Source organism: Artemia sp. Qi Xiang Cuo, chromosome 6, assembly GCF_049724085.1.
Source record: "Artemia sp. Qi Xiang Cuo chromosome 6, ASM4972408v1, whole genome shotgun sequence".
NCBI classification, from domain to species: domain Eukaryota; kingdom Metazoa; phylum Arthropoda; class Branchiopoda; order Anostraca; family Artemiidae; genus Artemia; species Artemia sp. Qi Xiang Cuo.
Window position 1 is genome coordinate 40,962,758 of NC_142799.1, and position 19,347 is coordinate 40,982,104.

The window sequence follows — 19,347 nt, forward strand, 5'->3', positions numbered from 1 at the left end:
AAATGGCTATCTCAAAATTTTTATTGGATGTGTTTGGGGAAAAGGTGGGCGTGAGAGGGGGGTAAGTTGCCCTCCAATCACTTTCGACTATTAAAAAGGGTACTATCCCTTTAAACTTCAAATCGAATGAGCCCTTTTTCAAGTTTCTTCGACAAAGATTTCAATAAAACCTTATATGCCCCCGGGGCATAACTTAAAACCCTTGCCCTGAGGGCTGTGGGGGAGTGTCCCCCTCAAAAACATATTTTTTATCTGGAAATCAACTACGCTGAACAAAATGGCTATCTAAAATTTTTATTGGATATGTTTGGGGAAAAGGTGGGCGTGAGTGGGGGGTTAGTTGCCATCCAATCACTTTCGACTATTAAAAAGGGTACTATCCCTTTGAAGTTCAAATCGAATGAGCCCTTTTTCAAGTTTCTTCGACAAAGATTTCAATAAAACCTTATATGCCCCCGGGGCATAACTTAAAACCCTTGCCCTGAGGGCTGTGGGGGAGTGTCCCCCTCAAAAACATATTTTCTATCAGCAAATCAACTACGTTGAACAAAATGGCTATCTCAAAATTTGGAGGGGATTTGTCTGTGGAAAGGAGGGGTGTGGGGGGGGGGCTAGCTGCTCTTTAATCACTGTCGACTATTAAAAAGGGTAATAGCCCTATTTATTGCCAACCGAATGAACCTTCTTTGAAATTTCTATGATAACACCCTCTATAAAAACCTTATATGACGCCAGGGCATAACTTAGAACCCTTGCCCTTAGGGTTGTGGGGGAGTGTCCTTCTCAAAAATATATTCTATATCTGGAAATCAACTACGCTGAACAAAATTGCTATCTCAAAATTTTAATTGGATGTGTTTGGGGGAATGATGGGCGTGGGGGGAGGCTAGTTGCCCTCCAATCACTTTCGACTATTAAAAAGGGCACTAGCCACACCCATTTCCAATCGAATGAGCCCTTTTTGACCTTTATACGACAACTTCTTCGATACGAAGTGCCTGGGTATGGAGAAAAAAAAACATTGTGCCCACATCGTTCTTTACTCAGGCAGCGCTACCGCGCTGCCTATGATACAGAATAATATATGTTCGTTTTAAGTTTTAATGGCACTCCTAAGTTTCAGTTGAAAACTTATTTTAATGTAGTTTCTAATGATCACCGATCTAGGGGAGATAAGACTCCTACAGAAAATACTGAAAACAACCTTGACAGCTACGAAAAACTTTCAGTCTATAACATGAAGTTCATCATCCATGCTTCACAAAACAATGCATGTTTTTCAGGAACGCTTGTTTTTCGATGAACAAAAAACTGTTTTTACTCGGCCGACTTCCCCTGAAAAAGCCATAATGAAGACAGGGCTTTGTAAATCACCTACTGACAAGTAGAAACTAGAAGGCTACTGTAACAAAAAAGAGCTGTTTAAGGGCTCATTTACCAGCTTATATTTATACCTAATCGCTCTTTATAAATTTAACTTGATAGCACATTCCCATAAAGTGCACTTTCGGTTGTTTCCCCCTTTTATTTAATGAGAAAATTATCTTTTCCAATGAAATGACCCAAAAAAGGTGTTTTTCGAAACCTAGGTATGAGAAAAAAATAAGGGGGCAAGAACGTCCTTTCCCCTCACTTACCGCCGTTAGAACTAGCACACAGGCTTCCTCGTAGAGTGAAGTTTAAAGGTTCAATTCAAAACTGTTGATCATTCAAGCTTAGTTTTTGGTAGATTTTCAGTTGAAAAGTTTTTAGTTTTAGTTAATTTTTTTTTTCGCAATTTTCTTTTGCTTTTAAGATGAGTAAGCGATTTATGAAACTTACTAAGAGGGTCTGGAGTGGGAGTATATGTGAAAGGTATAATAAACCTCCAGTTAGGGGCTTTGGACCATAATTTTTGCAATGGTACCGCTTTATGCTTCCAAACGCTTCCAATTCAGAAGTGGTATCTAAAGTTCCGTTTTTAGTGCTATATGGCACTTTTGGATGGTAAAATTGATAAAAAGATCGCAGATATGAGTAATAGGTTTAAAATGAGTGATTAAGCATCTCTATATGATTTTTTGGTTGCACGCTAGGCCTGTTGAAAAAAAACGACAGACAGATCAGTGGTACCGATGAAAAAAGTGATTTTCCTTTTTGTTCAAGGAGGGGGACTGTAATTTCCCTGTACAAGGTTTCAACCTTGCTGATTCCAATGGTACACTTTTTATTTTTATCTGACATCATTTTCGAGGGGTTTAATTGCCATAAATTTATATTTGCAATAAACTTTTACTTTACAGAAACTAACAAAAAATGTATTTAGAAAAAGCAATTGTAAAAGTTAAAAGATAATTTTGTACATAAATTTCTGCGTATTCATTTTGCAGACAAGAAAGCTCAACTTATTTCAAAGTCAAAATATATTTCCTTATACCTTAAAGCACGTAGATATGAGAAATAGCATTTGAACGAGCCATTAAGAATCTCTTTATGATGTTCTGGTAGCCCGCTAGACCTTTTAAAAAAAAAAAAAAAAAAAAAAGAGACAGATCAGTGCTACCGATGCAAAAGTGATTTTCCTTGTTGTTCAGGGAGGGGTACTGTAACTTCCCTGTACAAGGTTTTGACCATTTTGATTCCAATACATTTTTCATTTTGATCTGACGCCATTTTCGAGGTGTTTAAGGCTTTTTTCGAAATCGCCATAAATTTCTTTTCGCAATAAACTTTTACTTTTAAGACAAACCGAAATAATAGTTAACATTCCTGAGTCAGTGTTAGAGAGGAATTTTTTTTCACAAGGCAGTTTTTTTTCAAAACGCGTATTTTAACTTTTGGTTACTATGGGCTGTGGTTCGTTCTTTACTAGGTTGCAGCTGCCGCTGCAACAATGATACCTTGCCTGGAAATGGTTTAAAAAATGAGCCTAGAAAATTACTGAAAAAAAAACAACAACAGTGGATACCGATGTTCCCGATACGATACATGCGATACCAATACGCACGATATCGATACGCGCGATATCGATACGTCCAATACCACACACAGCCCTTCTCCAGGGACTATGGAGAGCCATATCATCATCAGAACCATATATATTTGACCTTTGAACTATGTTAAACAAAATGGCTATCTCAAAATTTTTATAGGACTACCTGGAGGGGGGGAGGGGGCCTGTAGGGAGGGGGGCTATTTGCCCTCCAATCTTTTCAGTCACTTAAAAAAAGCCTTACAAATTTAATTCCCTTTCGAATGAGCTATCAAACACCTCTTTATGATGCTCTGGCCACCCCCTAGCCCTTCTAGAAATAAAAAAAAAAAAAAAAAAAGGGGGGAGACAGATCAGTGCTACTACCCATGCAATAAAGTCATGTTCCTTGGTGTTCAAGGCGGAAGACTGTAATTATCCTACTTAAGGTTTTTGACCATGCTGATTCCAATGGTGCTCTTTTTGTTTCGATTTGACGCCATTTTAAAGGGGTTTCGGGCTCTTTTTCGAAATTGCCATAAATTTCTTTTCGCAATTAACTTTTGCTTCTAAGATTAACCAAAACAATAGTTACCATTCCTGATTCAATGTCAAATGGCAATTTTTTCTCACTAGACAGTTTTTTTTTAAAACGCGTTTTTTAACTTTTGGTTGCTATGGGATGTGGTTCGCTCTTTGCTAGGTTGCAGCTGCCGCTGCAACTTAGTAAACCTGCATCACTCGAATCACTCGAAGATTAAGGTAAGCTGCCTTTCTTGGATGTTTTGATTATAAAAACTGCTCCTAGCCTTGAATTTTCTATATATAGAAAGCCGACCCATAATGATCGATATCTACATTTCTCTTTACATCACCCTCCTTCTTTTAAAAGAGGGGTAATAATCTCTTTAGTCGACAGAGTTTTAAAAATTTGCTCCCGTAATCATATAAATTCTGAATTAAACTGTGTCAAGGATATTCTTTTCTGCAATGGTTACCAAATCAAACCTATTGAAAATATCATAGATAGACGATTAAAAAAGATAAAACAACAAAATAGGGAAATCGTTCCCCTTGATTCAGTTATCCCGGAAATTGAAAAAAAAACTTTCATCACTTTACCATACATCCCAAAACTTGGCGATAAACTTGGAAAAATTTTAAAAAAACATAACATCTCTGTTTCTGTCAAAACTGAACAAAAAGTTGAACATTTTTTCAACTCAAGAAAGGATGAAACTGACCCTGTACTGGGTAGTGGTGTCTAAAGAATTCCGTGTTCATTGGGGAAATTTTACATTGGTAGGACCCATCAACAACTAGGTGAACGTTTGCATGAACACAAAATTTCAATAGATAAGTCCCTGAGATTGAAAAATAACAATGACAACTTTGATTCGGCATTGGCCCTGCATATTTTCGAAAATCCGACCCATCTGGTTCTTTTTGACGAGGCAACCTTAATATCTACTGTAAATGGCTTACCACAAACTTTTAAAGAGGTAATTGAGATAAAAAGAATACATAAACCGAAATTTAGCAATAAATAGACATACTGGAGATATTTCACTAAGCCCAATTTATGACAGTTTAATTTTGAAGGACTCAATCAATATTTTGGCCCGGTATAACTTGAGAGAACCTATTTTCACATCAAATGATAAACGAATTTGTAGACCAGCTAAAGCTATAGCAAAACAAAGGATTATTGCCCAATCATCTTGGTAGATTTCTTTTTCATTGATTCCAACCTGGTTCTTATTTAGTTTCTGTTCTGTCGTTGGCAAGCAAACTTCGAAAGGTTCGAATTTCGTTGGTTTCTTTTTCTTTTCTTTCTTTTTTGTTTAGCACTGAGGACGACTCGGCGGAGGTTCTTGTCGAAACATTTGCTTATTTCTTCTTCTTCATGGTTCGCTACTGGCTGACAAAATCCTCGTTTTTTCACCTTTTTTTTATTTTATTTTTCATTTTGTTATTTTCTTTCCTCTCTGAGTTTCATTAGTTATTTCTGTGTGGGATCATGGAGAGGTGTCACTTAGCTCCTTCTTGACTCATCTTAACACTTTGGATTCTAAACTTCAGTTCACCTTAGAACTAAAAGATAATCAAAACTGCCTTTTCTAAACGTCTTAATTTTCAATAAGTCTCTTAGCCTTGAATTTTCTATTCATAGAAAACCTACACATAAGGACAGTATTTGCATTTTTCTTCCTACCACTCTCCTTGCGTAAAAAGAGGAGTAGTTATATCTTCGGTTGGTCGTGTAATAAGAATATGCTCAGAAGCTCACATAGTCTCAGAATTGAACTATCTTAAGGACACTCTATTTTACAATCGGTATCTCATAAATTTACTTGAATCCAGCACAGAAAAAGACAAAAAAGCCAAAAAAGAATGCATCAACTCCACAAACCCCAGCAGATATTATCCCCTTGGTAGGTAATAAGAAACTTTTCACTGTTCTACCCTATATTCCCAAATTCAGTGACACACTGAAAAAAAATCCTATAAAAATAACCTCAATTTCACCTTTAAAAATTCAAATACAAAACAGAGCTTTTTCAACAGCGGCTAAGATAAAACCAACCCCATTCTGGGTAGTGGTGTTTATAGAATTCTCCGTTCTGGTGGGTATTTTTATGTTGGTAGAACCCAACAGCAATTAAGGGAGAAGTTATCGGAACACATCGAACAAGCCATGGGACTATGCCAAAGGCCTGAGACTTTATTCCACCTTGGATCAACATATCTATAAAAACCCACATCATTTCATTTTGTAATACCTCCATTACTGCCCTGTTAAATGTCTCATGCAAGTTTTCAGGGAGGCAGTTGAAATAAAACAGCACTTTCACCTAAAGACCGCCCTCAATAGAGACACTGGAGAAACTTTTCTAGGCCCTATTTACGGTGAACTTATTAATTCCGATCGTTTTACGAAGATGTTAAAAGTAGAATAGCCAAAACTCAGGGTGTTTTTTTTTCAGAGTTAAAAAAAAAATTGGAAGAATAGGAAGATAAGTCTGCAAACGAAGATTAGAATATTGGAAGCTACAGTGTTTACAGTGGTCAAAAAGGGCTCTGAAGCATGGGCGCTCCAAAAATTGGATGAAGATTTGCTAGTGTTTTTCGGAGAAATTGCCTACGGATGGGTCTGGGGACCCGGCTGACTGACCGTATTTAAAATACTTGGCTCTACAAAAAATGTGTTTCAATCCCGCTTTCTAGGGCTATAATTTGAGAAAGGTTGAGATGGCTAGGGCACGTCCTGCCGATGAAGGATCACAGATTGCCGAAGATTGTCCTCTTTGGCCAACCTTCTAGGGCTAAACGTAAAGCAGGTCGTCTGCGGTTGGGGTGGGAGGATGCCATAAAGAAAGATTTAAAGAAAATGGGAACTTCCTAAGAGGATTTAAAGAGAGGCTTTGAACAGATTGGGATGGAGGAGGAGCGCGCGCAGCTGTGTTGGTCTCAGAAGGCTTGGTGCTGCGGTTAGTTGTTAGTGGTAGTAGTAGTGTGTTAGTAGTTTTTATATCCATCCACAAAGTATATATCTCAATCTAATGAGTCTGCGATAATACCCGACCTGGCAAGCGATTAACCTCTAAGAATGCTTTAAATAAAATGAAATTGTGAAATGCCATTCAGTATTGTATTTTTTATTCAGTTAATATTTCATCGTTACTTCGAAAGGGTCTTTATTTTAGTTTCAGTGTATATTTTGAGGTTTTGTTTTATATTGTCCATTCGACTTTTATCTGCATTTTTGTATTATACAATTTGTAAAGCATTTGTGAAAAGCATCAAATATGAACTAAGGAGGTGTGAATTGGAGGCCATGGATAAAATTGCCGAGGATCTTGAACATGTAGCTAGATGGCATAATAGTAAAATATTATACTGGCATTAATTATTGTATTATTCTAATATTGTATTGTATTTAATATTGTATTGTACAAAATATTGTAAAATTAATTTCTTAAAATTAATTTTCACCTGTTCTAGCACCCTGAACTCCCAAAACCTCTAAAAGTTCATTTATTAAAGAGAGATGTGATTTTTGATTTGAGAGATGTGAATGATTTTTGAAAAAGGGGAAGTACCTAGCGATTTTATGAGAACCTTAATTAGACCACTGTATACGAAAGGTGATAAGAGTGAGTGTGGTAATTATCGAGGCATAAGCCTGGTCTCTGTAGATAGCAAATTACTTAGTAATATGATACTTTTCACACTGAGAGATGCAGTAGACAAAATGATAAGAGACGAGCAGAGCGGTCTCAGAAAAGGTAGAGGATGTGTCCACCAAATTTTCACTCTTAGGTTAATAATTGAGAAGTGCCTGAATTATCAAACACTTTTTGGTCCTCAGTTTTATAGATAATGAGCAAGTGTTTGATTCTGTTGACAGAAAAGCTTTAGCGAAGGTCCTATCCATGTATGGTGTACCAGATAAATACATTAAAGTGATTTATGCTATGTACGAGAATAACACTGCTATGGTTAAGGTAGGAAATGAGGTTAGTATCTGGTTTCGTAATAAAGAGTTAAGGAGGGCTGTGTTCTATCCCCTTTCATATGGATCATTTTGATGGATTGATGGATTTTGTCTTAAGGAGCACAGGAAAGGCAATGGGAGACTATAGAATCAAATTGGGAGGAAAACCTCTCCTGGACTTAAATCTCGCTGACGATTTAAGCATCCTAGATGAAAGTGTGAGCAAAATTAATAAACTTTTTAGACGTTTTGCGAGTTCAGGATGCTAGAATAAATTTAAAAATTAATGTTAAGAAGACTAAGTCACTAAGGCTAGGAATAAGTAAAGATGAAAAGGTGGACAACTTCACTTACCTTGGTAGTATAATTAGTAAAGACGGTGGAAGCAGTGAAGATGTTGAAAGTAGAATAGCCAAGGCTCAGTGTGTTTTTTGTTTCACAGTTTAAAAAAGTTAGAAAGAATAGGAGGTAATTCTGCAAACGAAGATTAGACTATTGGAAGCTACAGGGATGACTGTGGTAAGATATGGCTCTGAAGCATGGGTGCTCCGAAAAGCGGATGAAGATTTGCTAGATGTTTTCCAGAGAAATTGCTCACGAATTGTTCTGGGTACCCTGCTGACTGACCGTATTTAAAACAGAAGGCTGTGCGAAAAGTGGGGTTCAATTCCGCTTTCTAGGGATATAATGAGAGAAAGGTTGAGATGGCTAGGGCATGTTCTGTGGATGAAGGTTGGCAGATTGCCGAAAATTGTCTTTTCCGGCCAATCGTCTAGGGCTAAACGGAAAGCATGTCGTCCGCGGTTGGGGTGGGAGGATGTCATAAGGAAAGATTTAAAGGAAATGCGAACCTCCTGGGAGGATATTAAGAGGAAGACTTTGAATATATTGGGATATAAGAGGAGCGTGCGTAGATGTGTTGGCCTCAGGCGGCTTGGTGTCGTGGTGAGTTATTAGTAGTAATTTTTATTATTCTGCACTGAGGACGGTTGAGCGGAGGTTTTAACCGGAATATTTGCATAATATTTTCTTCCGTTTTTGACTGTTTGTTATGGTCCTGGTTTCTCTTCTTTGCGATTTCTTGTTATAGAGGTACTTTACATACCTGTAGAGCGTTTCCCTATCAGCCACCCGGGGATCCGTTGAGTAGCCTGGAGGAGACCCCAAGTGACTAATTGGCATTAGTTGTTTCAAATTCATAAAGCAGCCACGCTGAAACACCAAAAACCTGTTTGTTTTATGAAGTTGCTTCGGAACTGCGGGTAAAGTATTATTACTATAACTACTACAAACAACTCACTGCAGCACCAAGCCACCTGAGGCCAACACAGCTACGCACGCTTTTCCTCCATCCCAATCTATTCAAAGCCCCCCTTTTTACACCCTCTCAGGAAGTTCCCATTTCCTTTAAATCTTTTTCTATGACATCCTCCCACCCCAGACGAGGACAACCTGAATTCCGTTTAGCCCTAGACGGTTGGCCGAAAAGGACAATCTTCGGCAATCTGTCATCCTTCATCCACATAACGTGTCCTAGCCACCTCAATATTTCTTTCATTATAGCCCTAGAAAGCGGTATTGAACCACATTTTTCCTACAGGCTTCTGTTTGAAATATGGTCAGTCAGCCGGGTACCCAGAACAATCAGTAAGCAATTTCTCTGCAAATCTTCGTCCGCTTTTCGGAGCGCCCATGTTTCAGAGCTATATTCGACCACTGTCATCACTATAGCTTCTGATATTCTAATCTTGGTTTGCAGGCTTATCTTCCTGTTCTTCCAAACTTTTTTTTTAACTGTGAAAAACACCCTGAGCCTTGGCTATTCTACTTTTAACATCTTCACTACTCCCGTCTTTACTAATAATACTACCAAGGTAGGTGAAGCTGCTCACCTGATCAATATTCTCATTACCCAACGTCACCTTTTCATCTTCATCTAGGATGCTTAAATCATCAGCATAATCTAAGTCCATGAGACTTTTTCCTCCCTATTTGATTCCGTGACCTCCCATTACCTTTCCTGTGCTCCTTAAGACAAAGTCTGAGAGTGAAAATTTGGCCGACACATCCTCTAACTTTTCTAAAACCGCACGGTCCTTCTCTTAAAACTTTGTCTACAGCATCTCTCAGTCTAAAAAGTATCATAATACTAATAAATTTGCTACCTAAAGAGACCATACTAATGCCTCGATAATTACCACACTCACTCTTTTGACCTTTCTTATACAGTGGCTCAATTAAGGTTTTCAAAAATCGTTAGGTACGTGAAGTTTCTGTGTTCACTTCTCTGTGAATTATCTACTTCTCTATACAGTGAGACTTCTTCTCTTTAGGGCCTTATGGTAGCGTTGGCCTATTATCTGGGTTCTACCGGTGATGATGTCTAGAGCCGCTAACCATCACACAGTTTATGTTTAGAGTATAAAATGTTTATTTATACATATAATACAATGAATGTACATATGGCGAGGACAGATACAGAATTCGAACTGACTCAAATAATCCAAATTGATAACCCACATTCGGATACACATCTGACCACTTGACAGAACTGATAAAGAGAATCTCTAAGAAGTGGGGTTGTTGATGTTGACAATTTGCAATGTTTGCATCTTAGATAATGGGTTTATTCCGGGTTCAAGTGACCATGGGAAGAATTACACATACGAATCTCCGACATATATTTATAATCTTAATTATTGGTTTTAAGCAATAAAAACCTATTTCCAAAGTTTACAGATTTTCCCCGGGGTTTTCAAAATCTTTTTTTTCCAAAAAAAAAAACGATTTTCTATCCTCAAACAAAGGTACAAACAAAGGTACATTTTACAAGAACATAAAATAAAATACTGACACTAAAACTGAATCAAAAAGATAGAAGAAAATATTTTTCCAATCGGTACTCTCATATCACTTTATATTGTCAAGCTAAGTTCGCATAAAATTTGCATAGCTACACTTAATAAAAAAATTTACACACTGTCAAAGTATCTTTTAAAAGAACTTAAATTTGAACAGAACACTTGAACAAAAAATGATAATCTTTGACAGAAACACAATGAGATTTTCTTTTAGTTTCCTTTTTCCAAAGCTTTGATTCTTTTTTTTCCAAATTATTCGGTTATTTTACTATCCATAAGATATCAAAAGGAAGTAAATACAGTACTTCCCCTTTTTCAAAAATCATATTCATAATCTTCAGCAACTTATTTCTAACCTTTGAGCCTCCATATTTAAGAAAATCACTTGCCATACTATCAGTACCCGGAGCCTTATTATTTTTTAATCCTTTTAGTACTGTCACTAATTCTTCCGCACAAAAAAAAATCTTCCTTCACATCCAAGGTATCAAAAAAAATTTCATTTTCCTCTGTGTCTTTTCCTGTAACTCTATCTCGGTTTAGCACTTCTCAAAATGTTCTGCCCATCTCTCTTTAACTCTTTCCATATCATTAATTGTGGCCCCGTTCCTATCTTTAACTGGGACAGGTCCTGATTGACTACTCCGTCTCAATTTATTAACATGCCAGTACAATATTTTACTATTATGCCGTCTAGCTCCATCTTCCAGATCCTCGGCAATTTTATCCATCGCCTCTCCTTCTCAACTCCTTAGTTCATATTTTAATGCTTTCTCCACTTTCTTTACATTCCTTTTGTTTTCACATGATCTATCACTCAGATAGAAAGTATTGTTGTGTATTAAAGTATTGTTATGTTAGACCTTTGAATGCAGTAAAGACTCTTGCTAGGGTACACATTGAGCAAAACTAGATTAAATAGAAAGAAAATATGAAATGTTGGCATTAAAAGTCGAGATTAAGTGCCAAATATTATCAGGACAATTGTCTCATCTCACTAATATCATAGAATCAGTAAATGAATGGCAGAAAAGGCAGAATTTTGAGAGAGAGGGGGGGCGACAGAGAAAGACGGATTTTCAGAAATGTTGAATTTCGAGATAATAAAATGTGCTAAATCAAACTAAAACTAGCCATTTTGGCCACATATGAATGCATTTAATTTTCTTTCGCCTACCATATGTTAGGCAATAATAATCTGATATGATCTTGAATTCGTAACTACTAAAGTTCAAGTTAAATTAATAAATATTTGTAAAAATTAAAAATATCTGACTTTTGTTTATTTAAAATAAACAAAACAAAGCCTGGTTTTTCCTCAGCGGAAACCAGGGACCAACCATGAAAGAAAAAAAAATATTGAAAGACACAAAAAGAAAACAATGAAGTGTATAACATAATGAGATAATAAATTAAAATTTGATACCTACCTGCCAATGATCCACTGAGAATACGGCCCTGTCTGGCATGGAATGAAACAAGGGCCAAAATGCACCATTGCAGCACCCATTGTAGTAATTATTGAAATGTGTCTTATCATAGTAAACTGGAACAATCTAAAAACAGAATTTTGTTAGGAAATCTTCTCATAACAACAGAAATTTCAAAAGCGACTGAAACAAAAAAGAAGAAATTTTTAAAACATTTATTTGCATCAAATGAATTTGCTTTACAATCTGATTCTAAATAAATAGGATATTATTTCACAAAAAATATAAGTTATTAGCACTAAAAAATGTGCTGTATTTAAAAAAAAGGAGTGTCCCTAAGTATCGATCGAAGTAGCACCAAAATTCTATCTGAAAACGATTCTCAAATAGTCAATGGATTTCAATAAAATAAGATGCCGTACTTGCTTCAGATTTTGTACTTGACTTGATAAATAATGAAGTCAAATTTAAAAAGAACAGAAATTGCCACAAACAGGAGTAGGTGTAACGGTCTTTAGAAGGCACAGCCTACTCTACTCCTTTTTGTGGTGAATTTTGTTCGTTTTATGTTTGAATTAATTATTTATTGTTTTTTCAATTCGTTTTCTAATTAATTTATTTATTGGTAGTGATTTTTGTTCGCTTTAAGTTTGAATTATTGTTTGACTCTATTTCTTCTTGTCTTTATTTTTTTTTTGAAAAACTTCAATTGTGGAAAAAGTTTTTAAAATTAACTTACATTTATTTTTAATTGAAATAGTTGTTTTTTATTTGTTAATAAAAGGACTATTTATAGAGCTTTTTGGGCTATTATCCTTAGGAATCAAGATTTTAGCTTTCTATTTATATTTTGAACGAAAGCCTTGAGCACAGATATATATTAATCAATCTTTCCCCTCAACATGGCCAGAAAGTTTCCTCTTCATCACCTTAGCCGTTCCTGAAATATCGCAAACATGCTGTATTGACAACAATGGATACAAATAACGTCTTTTGGTTTAGTTGAACACCCCCCTTAACATATGCTGAAAGTTTCAACTTAATGCTCTTAGCCGTTCCTGAGATATTGCTAATACGCCCTTCTGACTACCTTGGATGTCCATAATGTCTTTCAGTTTAGTTTAACACCCCCAAAGATAATTATAATTTCTATAATTGGGATTATTGCACAGAAGCTCTTTGGACAATCTGGATACACATCATGTATTTTGATTTAGTTTTCAACCCTCCTCAACTTTTTCTGAAAGTTTCAATTTAAAACATTTTGTTGTTTGAATGTATTTTTATTTAATCAGTATGAAAAGCCAGTTCTACTGATGTATCTATTGTTATTAAAATTATGTTTTTCAGAGTTCGGATACTATTGAGCCGAGTCACTCCTTACATACAGTTCGTAAACTCGAACTGTTTGATTAATAATTTAGTTATTTCATTTTGAAATCCACTGTCATAGCACTTCATTTCCCCCTAAAAATTATGGCACAACCGGGTATGAACAGGGTTGCCACCGTCAGTAGGATTTTACTAGATCTAGTAAAAAAAAATCTAGTAAATTTAGAGGATCTAGTAAATTTCCCGAAATCTAGTAAAAAGTCATGATTTGTAGTAAATAAAACTTGTTATTTTCCATGAATTCAGAGGAAAAAACTTAAGGTCCATTCATTACAAAATCTGATTTCGATTACGTTAGATATTATGGCTACTGTTGCTCTCATTTTCGCGATTTCGCGTCAACCCTAGCGCTTAATTATCTCTATTTTTCTCTCGGCTTCTTCTTGATAGTTGCTTTGAAAGGCAAACTATTTAAAATCAGGACTGGTATGCCGGCTTAATTTGTTTTACGAAAATTTTCCTAGACTCTCATAACAGCTGCTACGGCTGTTAGTTAGCCTTGTCCCTTTTTAAAGACGCTGCTGGAAACGAACTTTTCCCATAATTGCCCCAGTTCTTTCTGACTCTCTGCAGCTTGCCCCATTCAAGTGCCGGAGCAGAGACAGTTCTTGATTTTGTTGGTCATCAAAACTAAAAACCGGAATTGGCTAAATGTCTCGAGTGTATCGTCCCCGATGAAAACGAAGCAACTTGTTCTCAGGTCGTCAAGTGGAGTACATGACTGGGTGATCCCTAGAAATTTGACTCGGGCTATCAAGAAATGGAAACGAGTAGACCCCTTCAGTCAGAATTTGACACTAATGGATACTTTAAATTCGGATGAGGCCGAGGACGATTAAAGCCTTTTAAGTGCGACTTTTTTTTAATTTGACTACATATTTTTCTTCTTACTTTTCAATTTGTATTATTTGCCTGACCTGAATACACTTAACAGAATGTTTTTTTTTTTTTAAACTAACTATTGTATGTTATATAAGGTATCTTTTTCTTGGCAGCCCTAGTCCAATTTGAGGTGCACTTTTTAATTTATATATTTTTACAACTAAACAGGTAGCCGATTACGTCTTTTCCGTTTGAAGCGACATAGATTGTATTGGTTTTTGATTCCCTTGAATACGAACGAGAGAGAATCCAGAAAAAAATCAGTAAAAAAAAATCCTAAATTAATTACTGTAAAATTTGCCAGAAATCCTTGTAAGCAGCTTATCCCTTATTTAAAGACCAGCCCATTTAGCGTTTTAAAACTGGCAAATTTCCTGTTAAAAAAGGCAAAATTGAAAGGGTTTAGATTTCAAACCTAAAAACAGAAACTGGGGGATAAATTTCAAAAGCCGTCACTTCCAAACACACCTCGGATTCAAAGCACTCGATCGCCTGAATTGCTTCGTGAATATGAGTTGTAGCTGTTTTTCTTTGTTGATTGTTTTTTAATTTTTCAATATATCTGAATTTTATGACCTGAAGACCATTGCCAAATTCAAAGCCGGGCTTCGCCAGCAGGATTTCCAGAATCTAATATTCCAAACTATTGTTTGACGTCTTGGATACACCGCGTCTGGAATATGAAGCTATCCAGTAGTACATCCAAATAATCAAAAAAAAGAATTTTTGAACTTATAGGTTTCCAGAATTTTCAATCATGCTATAAAAACGAAAGAAAAGAGGAAAAGAGAAAAAAAGAAAAAAAGGAAAAATTTCCTCTCAGATTTAGTAAATTCTTCCAGGCCAGGGTGGCCACCCTGAGTTTGAACCTGCGTCCTCTATCTGCAGTCGAATAGCCTACCACTAAGCTACAAGGTATGTGTGTATATATCAATAACAAATACTGTATATAAACGATATGGGGAAATTTTACAACTTAGCGCCCTTTCCCCAGGAGCTGTTAGGGGTCATGATATACCTAAGGTATAGCTATTGGACCTTTCAACTATGTTGAATTGAATGGCTATCTCAAAATTTAGATAGGACGACTTTGGGGAAAAGGGGCGTGGTAGGGGGTCTAGTTGCCCACCGATCATTTTGGTTACTTAAAGAGGGCACTAGAGCTTTTAATATCCATTGGAACGAGCTATCTCCCCATATTACAGGACCTTTGATTCGATACCACCCCCCTAGAAAAAAAAACGCAAATAAACACGCCTCCGTGATCTTTCTTCTGACAAAAAGTATAAACTTTTACATTTCTGCAGATGGGAGCTCGAAACCTCTATAGTAGGGTTTGCTAATATGCTGAATCCGATGGTGTGATTTTCATTAAGATTGCTTGACTTTTAGAGGGCGATTTCCCCCTTTTTCGAAAATCAGGCAAATTTTTTCAGGTTCATAGCTTTTGATTGTTAACACTTACCTTAATGAATTTCGTATGTTTGAAGTCAGCATAACAAGCCAATTATTTATGAACCTGTTGATATAAAAATTCCAGAGTATCGGTTACTATTGAGCCGCGTCGCTCCTTAAAGTTCGTTCCGACGAATTATTTGGTACAACTCTCCACTTTTATGCGAAAAATAATCATTCTAAATTTGTATTTACATAAAATAATTTGTTTTGCAATAGCACTGCCTAAGTAAAGAGCGATATGGCTTTCATGTATTATCTCATCATTTTTCATCACGACCACTTTGCATAAAAGGAGTGGTTGTAAAACTTCAGAGTGAGATCATTTAATTAAAAATCAAAAGTTGTGCTAGTCGCCTTTTTAACGGTTGAAAGCGATTGGAGGGCGACGAGCCCGCCTCCTATACCATTTTCACAAATCATTCGATGCTACAAGAAGATCATACATTTTGTTTATAGTTGGTTGGGAGTAGGGTGCCTAGAAATAGGCCAAAAAACTTCTCATTTCTTTTTAATGATATTTCGAGCTATTCTTATAGCTCTCTATAATCACTATAATAGTGATTGTTCACTATAACAAGATTCCCAGTGTTTCCCAAGAGTATACTAGTGCTATTGCCTCCATGAATTCAATGATCCTGTCGCTTCTGAGTTATGAATTGCCGTTGTTATGCTCTTCCAGGCACGACGACACCATGCCTGGGGCATTTCTGGTAGCTGTTACTAGGCATAGGCACTAGACCGGTTTCTATTGAAATATGAGGGGTTATTGACAGAGGTTTTTTTGTCGATTGATTATCCTTTGTACTGTATATTATATTCTCTCTACTGTGATCCTTTGTCGGTGGACATCTTTTGTTCCCGAGATGAAACTTTCTGTGGTTATTGAAGGCAAAAAGTAATCTGAACATAAAAACAGAAACATCAAAGAAACAAAGCCTCGGATCTAATATCGACTCAGCGACGACGACTGCCTGTCCCTGGACAAAATATGTGACTGTGAAAAATACTCTCAGGTTTGGGTTTTGGAATGTCCGTACAATGACCCAATCATCAAAAACTGAACAAGTAGTAGATGAAATTATTGGATATAATCTAGACTTACTTGCTTTATCGGAAGTGAGATGGACTGGTATGGGATCAAATCAACTACCAAATGGCTACAATGCTATTTTCAGTGGAACCGATTCACGAAGAGAACAAGGAGTTGCTCTCATCATGACAAAAGAAGCCAAAAAGGCCATGATCAAATGGTCCCCAATCTCAGCCAGAATCCTCTCTGCTAGATTTACTGGATTGCATGACAAGCTTTCTGGGTAGTTTGCTATGCCCCGACCAATGAAGCAAATGAAGAGGTAAAAGACCAATTTTATAGAACCTTACAAGCGGTAACAAAGATAGGCAACGACCGGGATTATTGCCCCCAAGTACTAGGTAAACATAAGCTTGGAGATATTCTTGGACCTCCCCTGATGGTTTAACTAAAAATCAAATAGACCATTGTTTGGTTTGCCGTAAATGGTGTTCAAGCCTCATTGATGTACGATCGTAAAGAGGTGCTGATGAAGGATCTGACCACTCAGTTATGATGGCAAAATTTAAAATCAAGTTGAGGAGAAATACAAAGAAAACTCCTCGTCCCAACCCTCTTTTTGACTCAGACAAGCTGCTAAACTAAAAATTGAAGCACGATTTTGGTAGAACTTTCGAGTCGCTTTCAAGCTCTCTCTCAACCAGAACACTTAGATCAAGAACACATGTGGAAGGACATGAAGACTTGTCTTCAATCGGCTTCCTCAGAAATTCTTGGCTACAGAAAGAGCCCAAAAGATCCGTGGCTTTCTGACAAAACATGGGCCCTCATAGAGAAAAGGAAATATATAAATCAAACCCTTCTTCAGAATCAAGTACCAAGTCAAATGATTTTTAAAAGTTCCAGCTATAGAGAAGCAGACAAAGCGGTCAAAGAAGCGCAAGAAATGACCACCGTTGTCAAATTGAAAGTAAGGCGAAACTTGCAGAAGAAGCTGCCAAAAGAGGTGACTCTAGAGCCCTATATAGGATAATAAATGAAATAGTTTGAAAGAAACTCCCCCAAGATGGCCCCCTTAGGGACGCTTATGATGCTTTATAGAGCCAGAGGTTGTAAATGAAATATGGGTGTCACACTTTGACAAAATTCTGAATAGACCTCCACCAGAAAACCCCACGAATATCCCAACGATACGACTTTTTCCCCTGAATATCAGTGATGAGCCATCAAGTGTGATGGAGATAAGTACTGCAGCAAGGAAATTGAAAAATGAAAAATCGCCAGGTGAAGACCGAATAACAGCAGAGATGATTAAGGCATCTATCCCGGGACAAATCTCATACTGGGTCAAGTTCATTACCAAAATATGGGAGAATAGAGAAGTAACAGCTGAATGAAAGAGAATCTCACTGGTCAGACTTTTCAAAAGGGGTGATGCTACTGTTCCTGGAAACTGGCGAGGAATCAGCTTACTATCAGTGTCCAGGAGAGTGCTTTGTAATATTATTTTGGGAAGGATACAGACCGAACTAGATAAACACCTGAGAGATGAGCAATATGGGTTCTGTGCAGGACGTTCCTGTGTAGATCTTATTTTCACTTTACACATGCTCACAGAGGAAAGTCAAGAGTGGCGGTCCAAAATATACATGGCTTTCATCGACTTCGAAAAGGCTTTCGATTCGGTTGACCGCGAAACTTTGGGGCAAATTCTGAATTATTACGGCTTTCCGGATAGAATAATTAAGATAATTATATCATTGTACGAAGGGATTGACTGCTGCATTAAGACGCCAGAAGGCCAATTAAGATACTTTAGAATCTTATCTGCAGTTAAACAGGGATGTGTGTTATCACCACTGCTCTTTATAATAGCTATTGACCATACCCTTCGCAACACAACAACAGTTGGTACTGAATTATCATCCGTTGTAACAGTCAGCCATTTAGATTTTGCAGACAACATAACATTAGTTCAGGGTTGCAAGCAACGTTTGCTGTACTTCATTCATAGGGTCAGTGTGAAAGCCGGCCAGTTTGGTCTTAAAATAAATACAGGAAAGATAAAACCATGACAACATCCAATTCCCCCCTACATATCACATGGGGTGGTGAGGAAATTGAACAAGTTATTGAGTTTAAGTATCTGGGCAGCATAATAGAGAATACTAGATCTACCACAAAAGAAGTCATAACTAGAATAGGTCAAGCTAACCCAGCCTTCAATCGACTGAAAAGAATCTGGAAATCCAAGAATTATTCAAATCGCCTGAAGCTGCGCTTACTCAACCGTAACGTTTTACCTGTCCTCCAGTATGCCGCTGAGACTTTTCACTTAAATATTCAACAAGAGAAGAAGATACTTGCTTTTGAGAACAATTTCCTCCGGAGGATTCTGAATATACATTGGTCGGAAAGGGTCTCAAACGATACCATTTGGATAATCACCAATCAACCACTAATAACCGCCACCATCAGATCCCGTAGATGGAGGTATCTCGGACACGTTTTAAGAATGGAAAACAATCGAATCCTGAAGTCTACACTTGAGTGGCAGCCAGTTGGAAGCCGGAAGCGATGAAAACCTCGAAACACATTGAGCTACAACAGCGACCTATGCCGCCTTAATGCCTCTCTCCAGCCAGATTGGGAAGATGTATACGCAGCGGCTCATCTCATACCCGATTGGCAAACATTCACTCATGCCATAGGCACCCCTGGCGGCGCAGGAGGGTCTAAGGTAAAAGGTAAGATAATAACTCAATTGATATGACCTTGAAAAGGGCAGTTTTTTGCACATGATCGTTTGCAATTTCTGTAATCCATTAATTTTAACACATATGAAG

General features: G+C 37.0%; 1 protein-coding gene across 1 annotated transcript in view; it reads right to left on the reverse strand.

The window, feature by feature from the left end:
* The window catches only part of Tps1 (Trehalose-6-phosphate synthase 1), a 131,013-nt gene that overhangs the window by 71,136 nt on the left and 40,530 nt on the right, over nucleotides 1-19,347 (reverse strand). Inside the window, exon 3 of the mRNA XM_089090748.1 lies at nucleotides 11,740-11,865. Within this exon, the coding sequence (XP_088946874.1) occupies nucleotides 11,740-11,865 (126 nt within the window). The remainder of the gene's footprint in view (nucleotides 1-11,739; nucleotides 11,866-19,347) is intronic.